This window comes from Poecilia mexicana, unplaced genomic scaffold, assembly GCF_051168715.1.
Source record: "Poecilia mexicana isolate PSO_F unplaced genomic scaffold, ASM5116871v1 scaffold_9, whole genome shotgun sequence".
In the NCBI taxonomy this organism is placed as follows: Eukaryota; Metazoa; Chordata; class Actinopteri; order Cyprinodontiformes; family Poeciliidae; genus Poecilia; species Poecilia mexicana.
Genome location: NW_028263378.1, coordinates 4,323,821 through 4,344,928, shown reverse-complemented (window position 1 = coordinate 4,344,928; position 21,108 = coordinate 4,323,821). Strand labels below are relative to the sequence as shown.

The 21,108-nt window shown below is 39.6% G+C and overlaps 1 protein-coding gene across 1 annotated transcript in view; it reads left to right on the top strand.

The window, feature by feature from the left end:
* fras1 (Fraser extracellular matrix complex subunit 1) overlaps window positions 1-21,108 on the top strand; it is a 265,712-nt gene that overhangs the window by 240,514 nt on the left and 4,090 nt on the right. Inside the window, exons 51-71 of the mRNA XM_015012328.2 lie at window positions 41-191; window positions 2,129-2,288; window positions 2,988-3,156; window positions 3,774-4,020; window positions 7,421-7,765; window positions 7,869-8,029; window positions 8,802-8,949; window positions 9,020-9,225; window positions 9,293-9,449; window positions 10,046-10,246; window positions 10,321-10,508; window positions 11,655-11,930; window positions 12,308-12,540; window positions 12,917-13,077; window positions 13,957-14,171; window positions 15,450-15,600; window positions 15,765-15,872; window positions 16,015-16,174; window positions 17,487-17,603; window positions 18,730-18,896; window positions 20,051-20,256. Coding sequence (XP_014867814.2) covers window positions 41-191; window positions 2,129-2,288; window positions 2,988-3,156; window positions 3,774-4,020; window positions 7,421-7,765; window positions 7,869-8,029; window positions 8,802-8,949; window positions 9,020-9,225; window positions 9,293-9,449; window positions 10,046-10,246; window positions 10,321-10,508; window positions 11,655-11,930; window positions 12,308-12,540; window positions 12,917-13,077; window positions 13,957-14,171; window positions 15,450-15,600; window positions 15,765-15,872; window positions 16,015-16,174; window positions 17,487-17,603; window positions 18,730-18,896; window positions 20,051-20,256 — 3,927 coding nt within the window. The remainder of the gene's footprint in view (window positions 1-40; window positions 192-2,128; window positions 2,289-2,987; window positions 3,157-3,773; window positions 4,021-7,420; window positions 7,766-7,868; window positions 8,030-8,801; window positions 8,950-9,019; window positions 9,226-9,292; window positions 9,450-10,045; window positions 10,247-10,320; window positions 10,509-11,654; window positions 11,931-12,307; window positions 12,541-12,916; window positions 13,078-13,956; window positions 14,172-15,449; window positions 15,601-15,764; window positions 15,873-16,014; window positions 16,175-17,486; window positions 17,604-18,729; window positions 18,897-20,050; window positions 20,257-21,108) is intronic.

Below are 21,108 nucleotides of genomic sequence, written 5' to 3'. Positions count from 1 at the left end.
ATCTCCTTCCCTGATCCATTCCCGTTTATTTTTTCGCCAGGCCACCAATCTAATCACAAAGAAAGAGCTGCTGACGATGGACCCAGACACTGACGACGGACAGCTGGTGTATGAAATCACAGCAGAGCCCAAACACGGATTCCTGGAGAGCAAGCTCAAACCTGGCAACCCCGTCAACACGTTCACACAAGGTAAAGAGGAGTTTGGTTTTCATTTCTATCTGCCAGAAATTACATGTGCTGTGTCTCCACTTTGGTTAATTTATGAGTATTGCATTCTACTTCCAGTTAGACTCAAGTCTGTTCTTTTCTTACAATCAAAAATAAAGCAAAAATTGTGATTTTTTAAATTTTAATCACAGCAGAGAATATATTTAAATGCATTTCTAACAGTTTTAATGAACTAGACATGTAATGTAGCCATCTAAGATAAATTTAGTGATTTATATTCATTGACATGATCAATGTCAACGGCTCCATTTAATGCAGATTATTTAAATTTGGCAAAAATGTATCTATAAAATTATGACTATCAAAACCTCTCCATACCTTTAATCTCTCATTTAAGTGAAAATCTCAAAGTGCAGCTAATACTTTTCATCTATATATAAGAATTATTGCCTTAAAACGAGCTTATTTATTTAGCTGAAAATTACTTTTAAGTTATTTTTGTTTTATTTCAAGTGAACCAAGATATTTGCACTGCAAACTAGATCAACTCAGAAAAAATAAATTTACAAAAACAGTTTTTAAAAGCAATGTTATTTAAGAAACATCCTCTTTCTTGCTGAAAAGTTACTTATACCTTTGTTTTGTCTTATTTCAAACATACTGAGGTATTTGAACTAGAAAACAGACCGAACATGCTGGGTAATATTTTGTATTTTTGCAGTGCACAGGGAATTAAAGCTCCATTTATTTGCTACAGTTTCATGTTTTATTGCTGCCCCCTTCTGTCCAGGTTGCCACAGAGTTAAATTATCTGTAGTTTGAGTTGTAAGTTAATATCCTGATACTTTACTGTTTATGAACTGTGTGGTTCTTCATGCAGGACGTCCAGATCAGAGGATTTACCCTCTGCTCAGGACTTTAGATGCTCTTCAGCTGCATCTTTCCTCCAGGTTTCCATGTTTATCCAGTTAATTTTGACTTTCAATCAGCAGGGCTCTTATTCGGAGCCTGTTTGTGTCGTGTTCGCCTTCAGGCTGCAGCCTGGAATCAGTGTCAGCCTGTTTTTATTATGAGATGTTGATCCTTCAGGCTGGAGAGAAACTCCAAACACTCATTTTAATGTGTTCAGTGTTCAGCTCCGAGTACAGAAAAGCACTTCTCCTGATGATAAGAAACATCCGATGAGTAAATAATCCCCTCTGGGCAGGAATAAATGTTAGTGAATAAGGTGAAAAGGATTTCTGGTGTAAAGTATTTACATACCGGTGTGTGTGTTTGTGCTGCTTTTTTCCAGCTGCATGTTGCCCTCAGCGACCTGAAGGTCATTTTAGCGTTTATGCATCTTCATTTGCCTTTAGTTAAGGTTTTATATTTTCTCCAGCCTCCTCTGGGAGGAATCGGTGAGCAGGAAATATCAGCCAGCGTTGATATTCTTACTCATTTGGACTCAGAAGTGATGGAAATAAGCCAGAGGAGGCGAATTATAAAGTAATTATTTTGGAGGAAATGCAAAGTTAGTTTCTGTCTTCATACTGAAGCCAGAAATACCTGCCAAGACAAAAATGGAGCCAAACTAGCTGCTAATTGCAGATTTTTTAGATGATATTTGAGTCAAGAATTAGGAAGTTAAGCAGTCACAATATTTTTAATTCTTTCTGTAAAAACATGAAGTTAAAAGCAACAGCCTCAGAAATGAGTCGCTTCTCAAACTTTAAGGACTTGCATTCATTTATTATTATTTCAAAAATCAACCCACAAAATTATTTGTTTTCTTGTTATAAGAGTCAAACTCTTACATTTGTTCAATTTTATCTGATATGATCCAAGAGTTCAAGCAGAAAACTCAAACAAACATAAAAATCTTGTGATATCTTCTTTGTCGGTGCAGGATTGGGTATTTAGAGCTTTCAACCTAAAAATAATCCAGAATCAGCTCTTCTCGTGTTTCTGTGCTCCAGCTGATGTCAACCTGGGTCTGATCCGCTACGTGCTGCGTCAGGAGAACGTCCAGGAAACCATGGACACCTTCAAGTTTCTGGTGAAAGACAGCAAACCCAACGTGGTCAGCGACAACGTCTTCCACATCCAGTGGTCCCTCATCAGCTTTGAGCACAAAAGGTACTGCAGCACTGAAAAAAGGCAAAAACGCTGCAAAACCACAAAATGTTACCAAACATTTTCAGTGCCAATATCTTAGTGCACTTCAACTAAGAAAAAAGTAACTTACAAGTGACTTTTCAGGAAGATATGGGATCTTTTTTTAAGTGAATAATTCTGTAAAATTGAATAAAAAGTACTAGATCCACTGGCAGTAGTTCTAAAAAACATTATTATTATTTTTTTCTAATATTTTTGTTCAGAATTGTAATTTCACAACTGAGACCTTGTTGTTGTTAGTTTAAATAAGAATCTTTAATAACTGATGCTTTGTTTCCTAATCCTAAATTTCAGTCTTTTGTGAGAAGATCAAACTCATTCAAGTGCAATAATTATGTTTGAGTTCACAATTTTATCAAAACAACAATCATTCTGGGTGCAGAAACTAATCTGCAAGATTGAAACCATGGCAACCGTTCAGAAGCTGGGAATCAGTTCGTTATAAGTGAAACAATCTGCCAGTGGAACTAGTTCTTTTTCATCAATATTAGGGAATTATTTGCTTAAAACAAGCTGCTAAAATGTCACTTGGAAGTTGTTTTGATGACATTATATTTACGATATTTGCTCTAGAAACTAAACCAAATTTACGTGGTAAGATTTTGTGATTTTGCAGTGAAAATGTAAGATAACGTCTCCATTCCTCTGATTTGCCCTCAGCTACAACGTGAGCGAGAAAGCCGGAACCGTAGCCGTGACGGTGAAGCGCAGCGGAAACCTCAACCAGTACGCCATCGTCCTCTGTCGCACCGAACAGGGCAGCGCCGTCTCCACCAGCAGCACCGGAACGCGACCCGAACAGCAGGACTACGTGGAATACGCCGGACAGGTGCGCTGTCGAAGGAACCAAAGATTTATATCACAGGCGTCAAACTTTTTGTCATGTGGGTCAAAATTGACAGGTCAGCAGAATTCAAAAAAATCAAAAAAATAATGAATAATTAATAGAAATGTTAAAATAAAATCAAACAATTAGTTTCGTGATTTTTTTTTTTTTTAATTGTAGATCCAAAACTTTAAAATGATTTTGCACAGTTTTTGTATTAAAAATATGTAATTTAGTTTTATAATTCTTTTTGATTTGATTGAACAAATTTATTATAAGAAAACTATTTGAGTTTCTCTCTTTCTAAATACTATATTTAGCCAAGTTTAATAAATTAAATAAAAGCTGACTTATGTACAGCAAAGTTGGTTTTTCAGTAAAAGGCAGTAAATATGCTCAGTTCTGCTGATTAGAACAGTTTGGTTATAAACATTTTCAACTGTAAGAAGATTATATTGGTAATAATTTCACCTAAATAAAAATAAAAAGTTTGCATCATTCTCGAATGGCAGCTGAGGGACGCAAAAAATCACTTCAAGAGCCACAAATGGCCGGCAGGCCGCGCTCTAGACACCCGGTTCTGTATCTTTCTTTAAAACTCTCCTCTTCTGGTTCTGCAGGTCCAGTTTGACGAACGCGAAGACACCAAGGTTTGCACCATAGTGATCAACGACGACAAGGTGTTTGAGGGGGTGGAGAGCTTCCACGTGGAGCTCAGCATGCCGGTGTACGCGCTGCTCGGGGCAAACACGCGCGCCGTCGTCAACATCAACGACACGGAGGACGAGCCAACGCTGCAGTTTGACAAGAAGACTTACCACGTCAACGAAAGCAGCGGCTTCTTCAGCGCGCCCATCGAGAGGAAAGGTAGAGAGAAACGATTGGTTTCAAGATTTGGTGATGAATGTAAGCAGAGATCGGCCCTCAGAGTTAGACGGGTAACTAAATCTGTCGACTCTGAGACGATTTTCCTTCTGATGCTTTAAACTTTGGATTCTGAGTTTTGCTTTTGTATGTTTACGTCACTTTGGATCATGACGTTTGCAGATGATACTGGAATATTAGTTGAAAATGGGGGAGCTGGTGGAAGAGAATAACAAGCTAAATATGTAGCCTGCTTGCTAAATGTTTAAATAATAAGCTAAATATTTAGTTTGAAAAGTAAATGTCTAGCTTATAAATACATATTTAGCCAGGCTAAGTATTTAATTTGGGGCTAAATAACTTGGTTTGAAAATTTATATTTAGTTTAAATGAAATGTTTAGCTTCAAAAATGAATATTTCATTTGGAACTAAATATTTCATCTTACTAAATACCAGTGTTGTGGTACTCGAGATCGGTCTTGGTCTCGAGTCCGGTCTTAAGACCGTTTTCTGATGGTCTCGGTCTTGTCTCGGACTCGACAGCATTTGGTCTCGGTCTTGTCTCGGTCTCGGGCTCTGAGGACTCGGCATTTTATTTCAAGACCAGTCGAGACCGCAGCTGTGAAAATATCACTAAACGTGCAGCATACTGTCCAGTTTATTTGTTAACATCTTTGTTTTCAGTGGATGCAAAACGCACCAATTAAAATCGAAGCAACTACGTGTTTCTCCCCCTCCCCCTCCCCCTCCCCTCCCCCTCCCCCTCCCCTCCCCACCTTTCATTCGCGCGCGGCGCTACTCCCTCCTCCCTCCTCCCCCTCCCCACCTTCCACTCGCACGCGGCGCTCCAGGACATGCGCAGTGGTTTTCTCTCAGCGGCAGAAAATGTTTGTCTAATCGTCAGTAATATAATAGCGCTGCATAAATAGTAAGAAATCCGATGGCCACAGCTAACTCAGCAGCGCTTCGCTTTCACAGACGGTGGGGACAACGTCTAACTATTTTCGTCACTTAGAAAAGTAGCTCAAAGAAGGTAAGCTACGTTAACGTGATGTTAGCAAAGCTAGCTGTACAGAGACACATAAGAATTTGTGATGAAAAAAAGTCACTCACTGCCTGAATTATTGTGCGGAGGTGTAGACTGACTTGTCGCATATATAGGACAACGCTATGTCCAAAAGTCTGGAATATAGTGATGTGACAGATAGGACTGAAGTGTCACTCACTGAGAGCCGTTGTTCTATCAGATTACCATACACTGTCAGAATAGCATACGTGCAGTGAGTACCATGCTTGCGCATGTTCGACCGTCAGAGGAGTTGTCAGTTCACCATATGCCGCAAGTTATGACGAAAATAAGTCATTAAATTGTTTTCAATGATAACTATATAGATATACATGTGTTGTCATGGTTGCAAAGTGTATTTAAAGCAGGTCTGGCTGCAGCTGGAGTCAGCTACAACACACGCCCGTGTAAAACTCACTTAACCGCTAAGTCAGGATGCCATACAACTGTTAATAACAGATCTACGTCATGATTCTATGTTCCTAGCATACATGCAGTGAGTACCATGCCAGCGCATGCGCCTTAAGAAGTCCGACCGTCAGTGGAGTTGTCAGTTCAGCATATGCAACAAGTTATGACGAAAATAAGTCATTAAATTGTTTATAATATGACATAAAATGATAACTAGATAGATATACATGCGTTGTCGTGGTTTCATAGTGTATTTAAACTAGGTCTGGCTGCAGCTGGATGCCATACAACTGTTAATAACCAAGTGTATGATGATCTACGTCATGATTCTATGTTGCTGATTAAATAAAATCATATGTTAATGACAGCGTATGCATGTCTGAGCTAAGCTACGACTATCTGACAACGTATGCTGATCTGACAGAACACCGTGAGTTCGTGTTAAGCGTATGACGATCTGACCTGACAGAACACCCGTTCTTTGTTCTAGTAATGCTCTGTGTACACTGCATCATTATTTAATTATGTACGTTGATATTTAAATTAACAAATAACTAAAACACAAGAACGAAAGAGCACGCAGAGCATGCACATTGCTCTTTGTTTTTGTTCAAAGTGGCAACTGTAATGTCTGCCATGTCAGACTACCTGGCTTCATGTACTGGGATAGAGAGTGAAAACAGTCACGATGAGCGCCTTCTGCTTGGTTACTTCTTGCTTGTTGCTCCTTGGTCAGTGTTCATAGTTGAGTGTTATTTACCGTCAGGGCATTGCCTCAATTGCTATGTTTAATGGTGCAACAGTGGTGGTTTCTTATATGAGCAATATGGGCAAATTCCCAGGGTGTTATGTTTTTAGGGATGGCACGAGACCATCACACATTGTAACACAGAAATGGAATATTTAATATTGGTAAAATGTATTAAGTATTTAATATCTAGGTGTTTTTATGGGAATATGGATCTTTCAGATTATTCTGAGAAGCAATTTCGATCATATTTTACATTTTATTGTGTCATGTAGCACGGCTGCTGGTCTTGGTCTTGACTCGGTCTCGACTTCCCTCGGTCTTGGTCTTGACTTGGTCTCGGACCCTAAAAGTCTTGGTCTTGTCTCGGTCTCGATACACTCTGGTCTTGGTCTTGTCTTGGTCTCGGGTTAGGTGGTCTTGAACACAACACTGCTAAATACGTATATTGGAGCTAAATATTTAGTTTAGAAAATAAATATTTAGTTTGAAAATTTAATGTTTAAATTGAAGATTAAATGTTTAGTTTGGAAAATAAATATGTATTTTGTAATATAGATATTTAACTTGGAACTAAATGTTTAGTTAAATTGATATTTCATTTGGAGCCAAATATTTAGCTCAGAAGTAAACATTTAGTTGGGAACTAAATATTTAGCTTGCAAAATAAATGAAAAATAAATGTTAATATCCTAACTAGTGTAGTTGGGAACCAGTTGGGAAATTATTTAGTTTGCAAAACTAAATATTTAGTTCCCAACTAAACGTTTAATTCTTTGCTAATATTTTAATTACTAACAGCTAAATATATTCAGTAACTAAATATTTAGTTTGCAAAACTAAATATTTAGTTCCCAACTAAACGTTTAATTCTTTGCTAATATTTTGTTTACTAACAGCTAAATATATTCAGTAACTAAATATTTAGTTTGCAAACTAAATATTTAGTTAAAAGTTTAATTTTGAGCTAAATATTTGTTTACAAACCAAATATTTAAATATTTGAGTGTGTTCTCCTTGTTGCTTCTCTCTATAAATTAAATTTAGCACCAAATAAAGAAACATTCTACTATAAAGTACGAATTATGAATCTGCTTCTGTTTTTTCTGGTAAAGTGACAGATGTTGTCAGATTGTTGCTTCGCCGCCTCTGAACTGCCTTGGACCTTTTCACGCAGGCGACGCCTCCAGCACCGTGTCGGCTCTCTGCTACACCGTCTCCAAGTCGGCGAAGGGCAGCAGCCTCCACGGCCTGGAGTCCGGCTCCGACTACAAGAGCCGCGGCATGAGCGGCGACAACCGCGTCATCTTTGGGCCCGGCGTCAGCATGTCCACCTGCGACGTGAAGCTCGTCGACGACAGCGAGTACGAACTGTCCGAGGAGTTCGAGCTGGTGCTGTCGGACGCCTCCGACAACGCCCGCGTGGGCGACGTGTCGTCGGCCAAGGTCGTCATCGACGGACCCAACGACGCGTCGACTGTGACGCTTGGAAATGCGACCTTTACGTTCAGTGAAGATGCTGGTGTGAACCTCGCTCTCGCATCCAGATGGATGTGTTTGGTTTCTCTGCCGGGTGGATCCGGTTGTGTTTTTGACCCGAGTTTGCTGGGATCTCTTCTGTCCAGGAACCATAGAGATACCGGTGTTGCGCCAGGGAAGCGACCTGTCCTCTGTGACGTCTGTGTGGTGCGCTACCAGACCTCTGGACCCGCCGTCGGCCATCCCAGGAGTCGACTACATCCCCAGCTCCAAGAAGGTGGAGTTCAAACCTGGAAAAACTGAGGAGGTACCAACACACACCTGGTGGTGGTCAGAGTGGTGTAGTAACTAGTTTACAATTAACTTTTTGGAAAATTTACTGTTAGGAGTATTTTTACTTAGCTGTACTTTCTACTTTTACTAGAGTAATTTTACTATGAAGTACCTCTGCTCTTACTTGAGTCAAATTTCTGGATTTTCTACCCACTGAATGAAGAACAAACATGTTTTAACCAGAAATTCAGCAGACAGAGAGACACACCTGCAGTTTTTATTAAAGCTTCATAAGTTTTTTATTGAAATAAACTGATTTATAAACATTTTATTTTGTCTGATTTTGCTGCTGTTATTGGATGAAATATTGTAATTTTGGTCCTTAAAATACCAAGATTTCCACTTAGCTTTATATGTTTATCTGTCTGATGATGTCATTTTAATGATAGTTTTATAGGTTGATATTTTAAAGACCAAAATGACAATAATTCATATAAGTATTTAAAAAATAACAATCAAACAAAATAAAATTTTTCCAAATCAGTTTATGTCAATAAAAACAAAAACTGCAGGTGTGTGTCTGTGTGCGGTGAATTTTTGGTTCAAACATGTTTGTTTTTCATTCAGTGGGTAGAAAATCCAGAAATTTTACTCAAGAGCAGAAACACTTCATAATAAATTTACTCAAGTAAAAAGTACAGTATAGTGAAAATACTATTTATATTCTTTTTAGTAAACTAGTAAATGTAACTAGTTACCACCAACTCTGATCATTTCCAAACCTTCCTCTGGTTTTTGTTTCTTAGACCTGCAGTTTGACCATCATGGACGACATTCAGAACCCGTCCATCGAAGGTCCGGAGTCCTTCGTTATCTTCCTCAGTTCTCCGCAGGGGGCGGTCCTTCAGGAACCCTACGAAGCCGACATCGTCATCACCGACACCTTCCAGGACAGTACGTACCGAGCCCTCCGCACCGTGTTGCTCTGGTTTGACGCATCACTAAAACCAGCTGCTTCTCTCAGTTCCTACCATGCAGTTTGGCAAAACCTCCTACACCGTGAAGGAGAAGGACACCGTCCTCCATGTCCCCGTCATCCGGACCGGAGACCTGTCCTTCAAGTCGTCGGTGCGGTGTTTCACTCGGACCATGTCTGCCATGGTGATGGATGACTTTGTGGAGAGGAGGAACGCTGACGAATCCCGAATCACTTTCCTCAAAGGAGAGAAGGTGACGTGTTGACCGAGACGTTGTGCCGAATCCTGTTTGTGGGATTAAATCTCCGTTGGTCCATCAGGTGAAGAACTGCACGGCTCACATCAACGACGACTCCGTCTTCGAGCCTGAGGAGGAATTCCAGCTCCATCTTGGAACGCCGCAGGGCGACCACTGGAGCGGGGCGATGATTGGAGCCAGTGACATCGTGACGATCACCATCACCAATGATGAGGATGGTAAACGCAGCCGGAATGCACTCAATGAATGGCTGAAACGATTAATCAAATTTACTCTGATTAATCGATTAGTGAAATAATCGCCCACTAAATTAGTAATCAAATAATCATTAACTAGATTATAGAGGCTAAAAAAAAGGCTGATTGCTGAAAGATCAATACATTTAAAGCCAAAACTGTTCAAAAATATATACATTTCAGAATTAGGATTTAAAAAATCTTTACCTGTAAATACGATTTTTCCAAAACTCCTCAAGTTGCAGTTTTAGCTTCATCTGGTTAGAATCCTGTAAAAACATAAATCTCCTATTAACCACCTTTTGTTATTCAGTTATTAATTGGTTAATTGGAAAAATAATCAACAGATCAGCCACAAACTCTTAAGTTTTAAAACCTGGAAAACTAAATCTTCAGACATTTTGGTTGGAGACAACAAAACATTTTCTTGAACATATTTTTTTTTAAATATGCAAATGTACATTTTAAGCTCACCAAGTTAAGCAAAGTTATTAATTAATTAGGGCTGAAAAGATTAATCAGACTAATCGTGTTACCGATGCTAATGCTGACCTTTCGCTCGTCTTCTGCTCCTCCAGCTCCCACCATCGAGTTCGAACAGGCGTCCTACCAGGTCAGAGAGCCGCCCGGCCCAGACGGCGTCGAGGCGCTCAACATCAAGGTGATCCGCCATGGAGACCTGGACCGAACGTCCAAGATCCGCTGCAGCACCAGGGATGGATCGGCCCAGTCTGGAGTGGACTACAATCCCAACAGTCGGGTCCTGAAGTTCACGCCTGGTGAGTGGAGAGAACCTGTGATGCAGCTTCCTGAGTGTGATTAAATATCTCTGACTCTGTTTGTTGCTTTAAAGGAACGGACCACATCATGTTCAAGGTGGAGATTCTGTCTAATGAAGACCGAGAGTGGCATGAATCCTTCTCCCTGGTGCTTGGTCCTGATGATCCGGTGGAGGCCGTGCTGGGTGAAATCACCACGGCGACGGTGACGATTCTGGACCAAGAGGCTGCAGGGAGCCTCATCCTCCCCGCCCCACCTATAGTAAGGAAAACCTCTTAGAAGCATCTCACCTTTAAAGGTGACCGATTATACTTCCTTGAACAGGTCAGGATAGGTTTATGGGTGATACAGAACATGTATACTACATTTTTTCTCAAAATATTTCTTAGATAATGAGATTTTTAGTCTGATCAGTTCTGAATGAGCTGTTTTAGGGCCTCTTGTCACTTTAAATCCAATGAAGCTGCTGCTGCTGGCCATGCCCCCCAACTCAACATTTACACTCGCATGTGAAAATGACTGCAAAAAGATGCACAATTATGCAACTTCACATCTTTGAAAAGCAGTGGTAGAGCCTCCTGCACAGCCAACAAGAATGCAGCAAGTGGTTTCTGGATGTTAAGTCAACAGCAAAACACTTGTCTTTTCCAGCAGCCATTGTACAGCGGTAAAACCAGCTGACCAAATGTCAAATCTGACTTAACAATTGGGAGATTTTTTTTTCCAGAAACCCAAAATCATTAACTTATCAACAAAAAACAGCTGTTCTGTTTTTAAGAGCTTGGGATGTTTTTGGAAGCAGAAGAAACCCAAATGGAAGTACAAAAACTTATTTTAACTTAATATTTCCCTAATATGGATGAAAAAGCTCCTTGTTTCAAATAGTTCATTAATAACAAGGAAAAATGTTTTACTATGAGTTAGATAATCTGCCAGTGGAACTAATATTTTTTTCCAATATTAAGGAATTATTTTCTTAAAACAAGCTCATAATTCTTGCAACAAAGTTACTTGTAAGTTAGTTTTGTCTTATTTCATGTGTATTAAGATATTTGCATTAGAAACTACACCAAATTTACATGGTAAGATTTTGTGGTTTTGCAGTCCAGCAGCCATTGTACAGCACGTACAGCGGTAAAAACAAATGACCAAATGTGCTGAATCTCTGCTTGGGTTGCTAGATAACACGAAGTCTGGTGGTTTTTGAGACAGACACCAAAATACATTCACTTATTGCCAAGAGAAAGGCGGGGTGTTTTTTTTAAGTGCTTGGGTTGTTCTTAGAAACTGCAGAGACCCAATGGAGGAACAAAAACATTAAAAATGTACATTCTTAGCATAGTAGGTCACCCCTTTAACACATTTTCCAAAGTCACAGCATTAACACGAGTCTTCCCGCCTCCTCAGGTGGTTTCACTGGCCGACTACAATCACGTTCAGGAGGTGACCAAAGAAGGCAGCAAGAAAACTCCCTCCCCTGGCTACCCTCTGGTCTGCGTGACCCCCTGCGACCCCCACTACCCGAAGTTCTCCGTGATGAAGGAGCACTGTGAGGAGGCGGGAATCAACCAGACACAGGTTCACTTCTCCTGGGAGGTGGCGGCTCCCACCGACTCCAGCGGAGCGCGCTCCCCGTTTGAGACGGTGACGGACACAACGCCGTACACCAGCGTCAACCACAAGGTGAGGCCAGATGGTTTCCTGCTCTGTCAAAAATAAGGTTACAATCCAGGTCAATTCAACCCCCATTAGGTAGCAAAAGCTTCTGCAACCAGAACAGAGCTTCAGATGTCTTTGGTGAGCATTTAATGTCCAGTTTTTATGGAGCAAACAACAGCAACAGACACTTAAAGATGATAACAAAGTCAGCCTTCTATCACCTGAAGAACATTTTCAGGATTAAAGAACTAATATCCCACATAGATCTAGAGAAACTCGTCCTTTCGTCTCCATCCATTCATAGGTATTTGGGCTCTGGGTTGACAGCATGTTGGAGAGGTCAGAAAGACTGGAAGGCCTCCATTTTTTCTCTTAAACCTTCATTGTTTCATTCCCCTCAGGTTCTGGACAGCATTTACTTCAGCCGTCGCTTCCACGTCCGCTGTGTGGCTCAGGCCCGGGATAAAGCCGGCCACCTGGGAACGCCGCTGCGGAGCAACATCATCACCATCGGCACGGACGGCTCCATCTGCCACACCCCCGTTACCACGGGAACCGCCAGAGGCTTCCAGGCCCAGTCCTTCATCGCCACGCTTAAATACCTGGATGTGAAGCACAAAGAGCACCCCAACCGGTTCGTACTCACTGATGAACAGTTACCATGTCACCAGGTGACTCCGAACCCATCCAGTCACAACTTTCTCCAGCTGAACAGAAACAAAACTGACGACCAACGCACAGCTTCGGTTACTACAGCTGGAAACTAGAGATCAGGCCTGAAATCTGGGTGTTAACCTTCAGATTGCTTTTGATTAATAATAAATGAAACATTAATCAACATTTGGTGTGTAATGAAGGCAAAATGTATCGTTTCTATTGCTGATTCTTGTTTTTTTTATGTTGCAAAGCGTTTTGAACTGTATTGTTACTGAAATATGCTAGACAAAAAATGATTGATTTTTCTAAATAAAACGTAACTTTGTTTTCTTTTTGTTTTCCTCCACGTTCAGCATCCACATCTCGGTGCAGATCCCACATCAGGACGGCATGCTGCCGCTGGTGTCCACCATGCCGCTGCACAACCTGCACTTCCTGCTGTCAGAGTCGATCTACAGGCAGCAGCACGTCTGCTCCAACCTGGTCACCATCAGAGAGCTGCAGGGCATTTCTGGTCAGTCAGAAAATTATTACATTTTAATGATTTGTTTCAAGGTTTGGAAAGTTTTTGATTTCCAAACATTAAGAAAGAATGCCACCTGACTTTAGTTTGTACTTCATAACCAAGATATATTGACTAAATCTATTATGTTGTTGATCTATATTTCCATATAATGCTACACTTGTTATAGTTCTATTTAATCTTTTTTAATATATTTATATATTCCATTTTTATTTTCATAAACAAAAAACATATAGAGACAGAAGTTTAACCTAAGTTGTATGTATGTGATTTATTATAATAAATATAGATATTATAATCCAAAAATTGAAAAATAAAAAACAGATTGTTTATTAAAAAAAGGAATGTGGTTGATTATTATATAAATTATATAAAATAATGATTTAAATCTTGCCAAATATTTGTGGTTTAGTGTCCAGCAAAAATATCTTAATAAACTTGGAATAAGACTAAACTAAATTATAAGTAATATTTCTGCAAAAACTGAGCTTTTTTTCATAAAATATTTCCTTAATATTGATGAAATAAACAGGTAACATTGGCAGATTATTTCACTTAAAACAAGGAAAAACTTGTCTGCCAATAGAACCAGCTCTGCTTTCCCAGTTTTAAGGAATTGTTGACCTAAAACTCCTTTATCTGGCTGAAAAATTACTGCAAACTCAACCAGAAATACTTGGTAACATCTTATGTTTGTGCAGTATTTGTATTGTTTTTAACTCACTTACCTTGAAGAATATTTACTTGAATTTTACTGTGGGAAAAGTGAACAAAACATGTTTAGAGGCATTTCAGAGAGTTTAATTTGTTAAAATGTACCACCCTCCCTCCTAATTCTGTGGTTTAATGAGAATCGCTGTCCTTCCACAGAGTCTGGCTTCCTGGATGACGTTTCCTACGACAGCATCTCTCTTGGTCCAGGCTACGACCGCCCCTACCAGTTTAACCCCAACGTCCGGGAGGCCAAGAGCATCCAGCTCTACAAGCACCTGAACCTGAAGAGCTGCATCTGGACCTTTGACGCCTACTACGACATGACCGAGCTCATCGACGTCTGCGGCGGCTCCGTCACCGCTGATTTCCAGGTGGGTCAAGCATCACTTTGTTCTAGATGTAGGGTTACCGGACGCACCGATCCCCTTCTTATGCTTCTGATACCGGTACAGATATCTGAGGTTTACTACCGAACCAATAAAGAAAAACATTGCTGGATTGGCTTGAAATTTCTTTTTTTTTATATCCAGACATAAATGTACTGAATTACAAATTCATTGGATAACGCAGTACCAGTACAGCTCATTAAGATACACCAGTAGCTTCACAGCTTCGCCAAACATCTAAGAACAACACAACTTCAGTTTACTCAGTCAGTTCAATGAATGGATAAATGGAAGGATGGTGGATTCTGTTTTCTTCTTCTATTCTTATTCGGAGTGTTCAAAAGAGAACGAATTATACAAAATTCACATTTTGCACATTTCTGTACCTCTATTTGTGGCTCTGCTGTTTCCTAAAACAGCCCAAGCACTAAAAAAAGTCTCACCAAGCTGGTTTTGTCAATAAGCTCATGTTTTTTGGTGTCTGGAAAGCGAGCCATTTCAGAAACCTCCTGATTATTAAATCACATTTGACGTGCACTGCACCATTACCTAGCAACCCCAGCCAAGCCAAGCCTGTTACCTAGCAACCCCAGCCAAGCCAAGCACAGCTGATTTTACTGCTGTATGTGTTGTATAATGGCTGCTGGGAACACAAGTGTTGTCATCCTTCCATCCAGAAACCACTTGCTGCATTCTTTTTTTTTTTTTTTTTAGATTTTTTTGGCCCTAGAGGCCTTTTTTGATAGTTAATTGAAAGGAAAGTGGGTACTGAGAGAGGGGGGAAGACATGCAGCAAAGGGCGCCAAGGCCAGGAATCGAGCCTCCGACAGCCGCGTCAAGGATATGTTGGTTGTGCTTAACCCCTGTGCCACCACAGCACACCCCCACTTGCTGCATTCTTATTGGTTGTGCAGGAGGCTCCACTAACGCTTTTCAAAGATGTGTAGTTGCATAATTGTGCAACTTTTTACAGCCATTTTCTTGTGGCCAGCAGCAGATTTTTTCGATATAAAGTGACAAGATGCCCTAAACAGACTAAAGTTCCATTATATAAGAATGATTTTGTGAAAAAAAATGTTTAAATGTTTTGTAGCCCGTCTACAGAGCTATCGTAACCTGCTCAAGGAAACATAATGGGTCACCTTTAAGTCAAGTCCCAGACTTTATTAGACAGTGTAGAAACCCTGGACATGAGCTCATAGCCTTGAAGTAGAGAAACAGAATTAAACGACACTTTTTTGCTATTTTTGTTTGTTTTTTCAGGTCCGGGACTCGGCTCAGTCCTTCCTGACTGTGCAGGTTCCTCTCTACGTCTCCTACATCTACGTGACGGCGCCCAGAGGCTGGGCCTCTCTGGAGCATCACACCGAGATGGAGTTCTCCTTCTTCTACGACACGGTGCTCTGGAGGACAGGTCAGGACTAAACGCAGGAAAAAAATCACTCCTGATCAATTCTCTTTACGCCTCAGCCTCCAGAACGGAAATTAAAACCGTTTAACATCAGATAACTGAGGGAGAGGTTACTGTGATATGGGTTGCACCTTGGTTCTTATCGTCTGTTGTTTTCCTGTCTGCAGGGATCCAGACTGACAGCGTCCTTTCAGCCAGACTGCAGATCATCAGGATCTTCATCAGAGAGGACGGCCGGCTTGTGATCGAGTTCAAAACTCACGCCAAATTCAGAGGTCGGTTCACAGCAACAGAGAAACACATTTTTAATTCTTTCAATGTGTAATTAAGAGGAAATATAAAAAAAAAACATGCTGCAGCTGTTTTTTTTAGTGAAAGCCTTATATGCATTGTTTCCTGCCGTTTACTTTCCTTCAGGTCAGTTTGTTCTGGATCACCATACTCTGCCGGGTCACAAATCTCGCCTGATGGCCCCCGACCACCTGGGGGGCATCGAGTTCGACATGCAGCTTCTGTGGAGCGCACAGACCTTCGACTCGCCGTATCAGCTGTGGAGGGCCACCAGCTCCTACAGCAGGTGGGAACGCTTTACCGAAATCTGAAAAACACAGAAGAAACAGTCTAATGCGGAATGGAGGGTGTTTTCATTTAAATGCACAACACTGCAAAAACACAAGATATTACCAAGTAAAAACACAAGATATTACCAAGTAAAAACACAAGATACTACCAAGTAAAAACACAAGATACTACCAAGTAAAAACACAAGATATTACCAAGTAAAAACACAAGATACTACCAAGTAAAAACACAAGATACTACCAAGTAAAAACACAAGATACTACCAAGTAAAAACACAAGATACTACCAAGTAAAAACACAAGATACTACCAAGTAAAAACACAAGATACTACCAAGTAAAAACACAAGATATTACCAAGTAAAAACACAAGATACTACCAAGTAAAAACACAAGATACTACCAAGTAAAAACACAAGATACTACCAAGTAAAAACACAAGATACTACCAAGTAAAAACACAAGATACTACCAAGTAAAAACACAAGATACTACCAAGTAAAAACACAAGATACTACCAAGTAAAAACACAAGATACTACCAAGTAAAAACACAAGATACTACCAAGTAAAAACACAAGATACTACCAAGTAAAAACACAAGATACTACCAAGTAAAAACACAAGATACTACCAAGTAAAAACACAAGATATTACCAAGTATTTTTAGTCCAGTTTCTACTACAAATATTTTAGTACACTTGAAATAAAACAAAACTAACTTGCAAGTAACTTTTCAGCAAGAATTAGGAGCTTGTTTTAAGTAAATAATTCCTTAATATTGATGGAAAATACTAGTTTCACCGGCAGATTATTTCACTTATAAGAATTTTTTCCAATGCTTAAGTGAAATAATTGGCCAGTGGAATGAGTCTTTTTTCCACCAATAAGAAGTTATTGATTTAAAACAGGCTCTTATTGTTGAAGAGTATTATTATTTAAAACATGAATTGGGTAACTCAGATAAAGTCTCGTCCTGATTCTATTTGTATTACTAACCATTAGTTTGTTCCTTTTTTACTTGGAGTATAATCTTAATTCTTTTCTTTACATGGCCCAAAATATATCAATAACTACAACTTGTAAGATAGTTGTGACTCATTTCAAGTGTCTTCGCATTAGAAACTAGACCAAACACTTGGTAAGATTTTGTGTTTTTGCAGTGTATATGTGGAATAAGCATATTTTTCATCTCCTCTCAAGATGTTTTAACATTTCTTGATTGACTTAACAAGCTTCACGTTCATCTCTGTAGATTTTCTCATCTTGATTCCTTTGTGAGCATCTAATATTCTTTGCACATTCTGCAGGAAGGACTACTCTGGGGAGTACACCGTCTTCTTGATCCCGTGCACTGTTCAGCCGACCCAGCCCTGGATCGACCCGGGAGATAAACCTCTGTCCTGCACGGCTCACGCTCCAGAGAAGTACGGCCCACAGATTCTGGAAATCTGAGATATTACAGCATGTCCTTAAAAACTCTGAGTTATGCTTCTAAAATTAAGGCCTTGAAATGTCTTAAATCCATGGAGAAATGTAAGTTGGCCTTTAAAAAGTTAATCGCAGGTCTTAAATTTAGTCAATTACTTAATTTTGTATATTCTATGTAGTTTATTTTTCTTGCTTGACTTTTATATCAAGCAAACATTTGATTCTTGCACAGACATCTTCAATACGTTCTGTGACTTGAGTTGGTTGAGGCTACCGCTAACTAGCTGCTAATGTATCTTTGCTAACTAGCTTGCTAGCATTTTTGTGTCTATCATGAGAAAGTGTAAATTTATTGCAATTTCCTCTTGTGACTGGAGTTGGTTGAGCTACCGCTAACTAGCTGCTAATATATCCTTACTAACCGGGTAATTTATCCTTATGTGACTTGACTAGCTGATAATATATCCTTATGTTAGTTAATAGCTAACTTGCTTTTTCTGAGTCTGTCATGAGAACATGTACATTTATCTCCATTTTGTTGTGCGAATTGAGGCAGTTGAGGCTAACGCTAACTAGCTACTAATAGCAAGTGATCTTAATTATTAGATAGAAACTGAACATCTATTGTGGAAAAGTGTAATTTATCACCATTCTGTTCTGTGACTTTAGTTGGTTGAGCTAACTAGCTGTTAATTATAACCCAGCTAGCTTTTTTTGCGTCTGTAATGACAAAGTGTAAATTTATAGCCACTCCATTCTGTGACTTGAGGTGGTTGAGGCTACCGCTATCTAGCTGCTAATATGTCCTTGCTGGCTAGCTTTTTTGTGGTCTATCAAGTGAAAGTGTGAATTTCTCACCAGTTGGCTGGACGTTCGTCTTCGCCTCAAACATCTGTTGTTGTTGTCTGTTTTATGGGTCTGTTGTCGACCCATATAAAAAAACTGTATATTTTACACTATTACAGTGTAAAATATACAGTTTTCTTTTGTACGTTTCTGTTGTGATACAGTTCTTAAATTTAATTCACAATGGTCTTAAAGAGCCTTAAAGATGAGGTGGTGAAACCTGGAGGAACCCTTTATCAGCATGAATCCTGAATGGGTTTTTTTCTACTCCAACAGGTTCCTCGTTCCGATCGCCTTCCAGCAGACCAACCGGCCCGTTCCGGTTGTTTACTCCCTCAACACGGAGTTCCAGCTGTGCAACAACGAGAAGGTTTTCCTGCTGGATCCAGCCTCCTCCGACGTCTCCATGGCTGAGATGGATTACAAGGGAGCCTTCTCCATGGGTAGGAGTCAAAAATAACCCATCCTTCATGCTATTCCACATTTTTCATATTTAGCTTCCAAGGATGTTTGATATAAATAGGATCTGATAAATATATATCTTAATTTTATAGCTGTCACTGAATATTTAAATCACAGAATCCAGAAATTATTTAATTGGGCCAAAGCTGTTAATTTGACAGTAACTGAGTTATAAAAAAGTCTGAAGTTTTTCTATTTTTATTAGAAATTAAAAACTTATGGTGTTAATCACATCTTCATGAGAAATGCAAATTTATAACTCTATTTTTACTTATGTTTGATTATTGTAGCTGTACACATACATTTGATTTATTTATTTTCTCAGAAGCAGTCTGGAAAAATGCAGTTAAACTGAAAACATGTCATTATATAACCATTTCATATCAGTCAATATCAATAAATGTTGATTAGTTTTTTGTTTTAAATATCTGAAATACTGCCAGGCTGGTGTAGTGACGTTTCCCGTTTTATTCAGTTTTTCACTCCACGCTGTTGTTTTTTATTTTTAAACAAGTTATGAGGCACGGTGGCGAAATATTAAACTGCTGCTGCGCCAGTTACTCAACAAGTTGTTGCTAGGTAACCGAAGTTTGGGGGGAGGAACTTGAAACTGCTTGTCACCCAGCAGGTTGTTGCTAGGTAACCGAAGTTTGGGGGGAGGAACTTGAAACTGCTTGTTACCCAGCAGGTTGTTGCTAGGTAACCGAAGTTTGGGGGGAGGAACTTGAAACTGCTTGTCACCCAGCAGGTTGTTGCTAGGTAACCGAAGTTTGGGGGGAGGAACTTGAAACTGCTTGTCACCCAGCAGGTTGTTGCTAGGTAACCAAAGAGTGAGTGAGTTAGTTAATTCCACAAACTTTGCTTAGCTGGCTAAAGGGTTCCCTCTGCCTACATCCCCCAGAATGCTGTGCGGTTCTGGATCGGAGTTCAGCGAATATTCTATATATTCCATATTGAGATGTATTCTACATTAACATTGATCGCATGTCTATCACAATATATATTATTGCTTTATTGTCCAGTCGTACTATTTTTACAATTACAACTAAATACAAGTATTTGTTTTATCACATGCAGTGAAACCGCTTACTTAAACCTTTTAACTCCTCTCTGGTCCACTCGCTGCCCCCTGCAGGCCAGACTCTGTACGGCAGAGTGCTGTGGAACCCGGAGCAGAACCTGAACGCAGCATACAGGCTGCAGCTGGAGAAGGTCTACCTGTGCACCGGGCGGGATGGCTACGTTCCCTTCTTCGATCCCACTGGGACCCTGTACAATGAGGGGCCGCAGTACGGCTGCATCCAACCCAACAAACATCTCAAACATCGCTTCCTGCTGCTGGTAAACACAAACATTCATTTAATCTGTTTGCTTTTTATGAATATTTTGGGTTTATTGTTTATTTTTATTGTTTCATATACATTTCTTTTACCTACTGGACTCTTTATAACACACCTCTCTCAAAGTTAGTTCATTTATTTCTTCTGCACTTCTGAGAGTTTCATTTATTCCACACATAAATTTGTGGTTGTTACCATGAAATCTGAACAGTTTACAGAATTGTTTAGTATCTAGTTGCATTTACTCAGTTACATTTATGAGTAACATTTTTTTGATTTTTTTTTTACCTTTTTTAGTACTTTTACTATGCTGTACTTTTTGCTTTTACTGGAGTAAAAATATTAAGTAGTACTGCATTTACATGAGTAAAATTTTTGAGAACTCTGCCCTCCTTTGACAATTTAAATATATAACAATGTTACTTTGAAGTATTCAGAATCAGCCTTTATTGTCATTGTACCAAAGAACAACAAACAAGACGTGGGCCACTGCTGGTTTTATGGGTATTTTTCTCATGCATAATTAAATTTTTTTTTGTAATTTATTTTTCTCTAAGTCTTCTGCTAATTTTATTTCAAGGCATCCTGGTTGTTCTTTCACAGCAAAATGCTCAAAGAAAACTTTCCAGTTTAACAGCTTTCCATACCAGGTCACACTGGACAATCTGGGTTTGTCATCCAGGTGGTATTCTAACTACCATAAGGTTTCCTGCTGTAGTTCTCTTAGTTTTTGATATTGAAAACCAGGTATTTATGTTTAAAACAGTGGCGCCCCCAGGTTGGGGGATATTGGGGCCCATGGCTCCTGACATTTTCTGAGAGTGCCACTGGTTTAAAAATCAAAGCGACCATT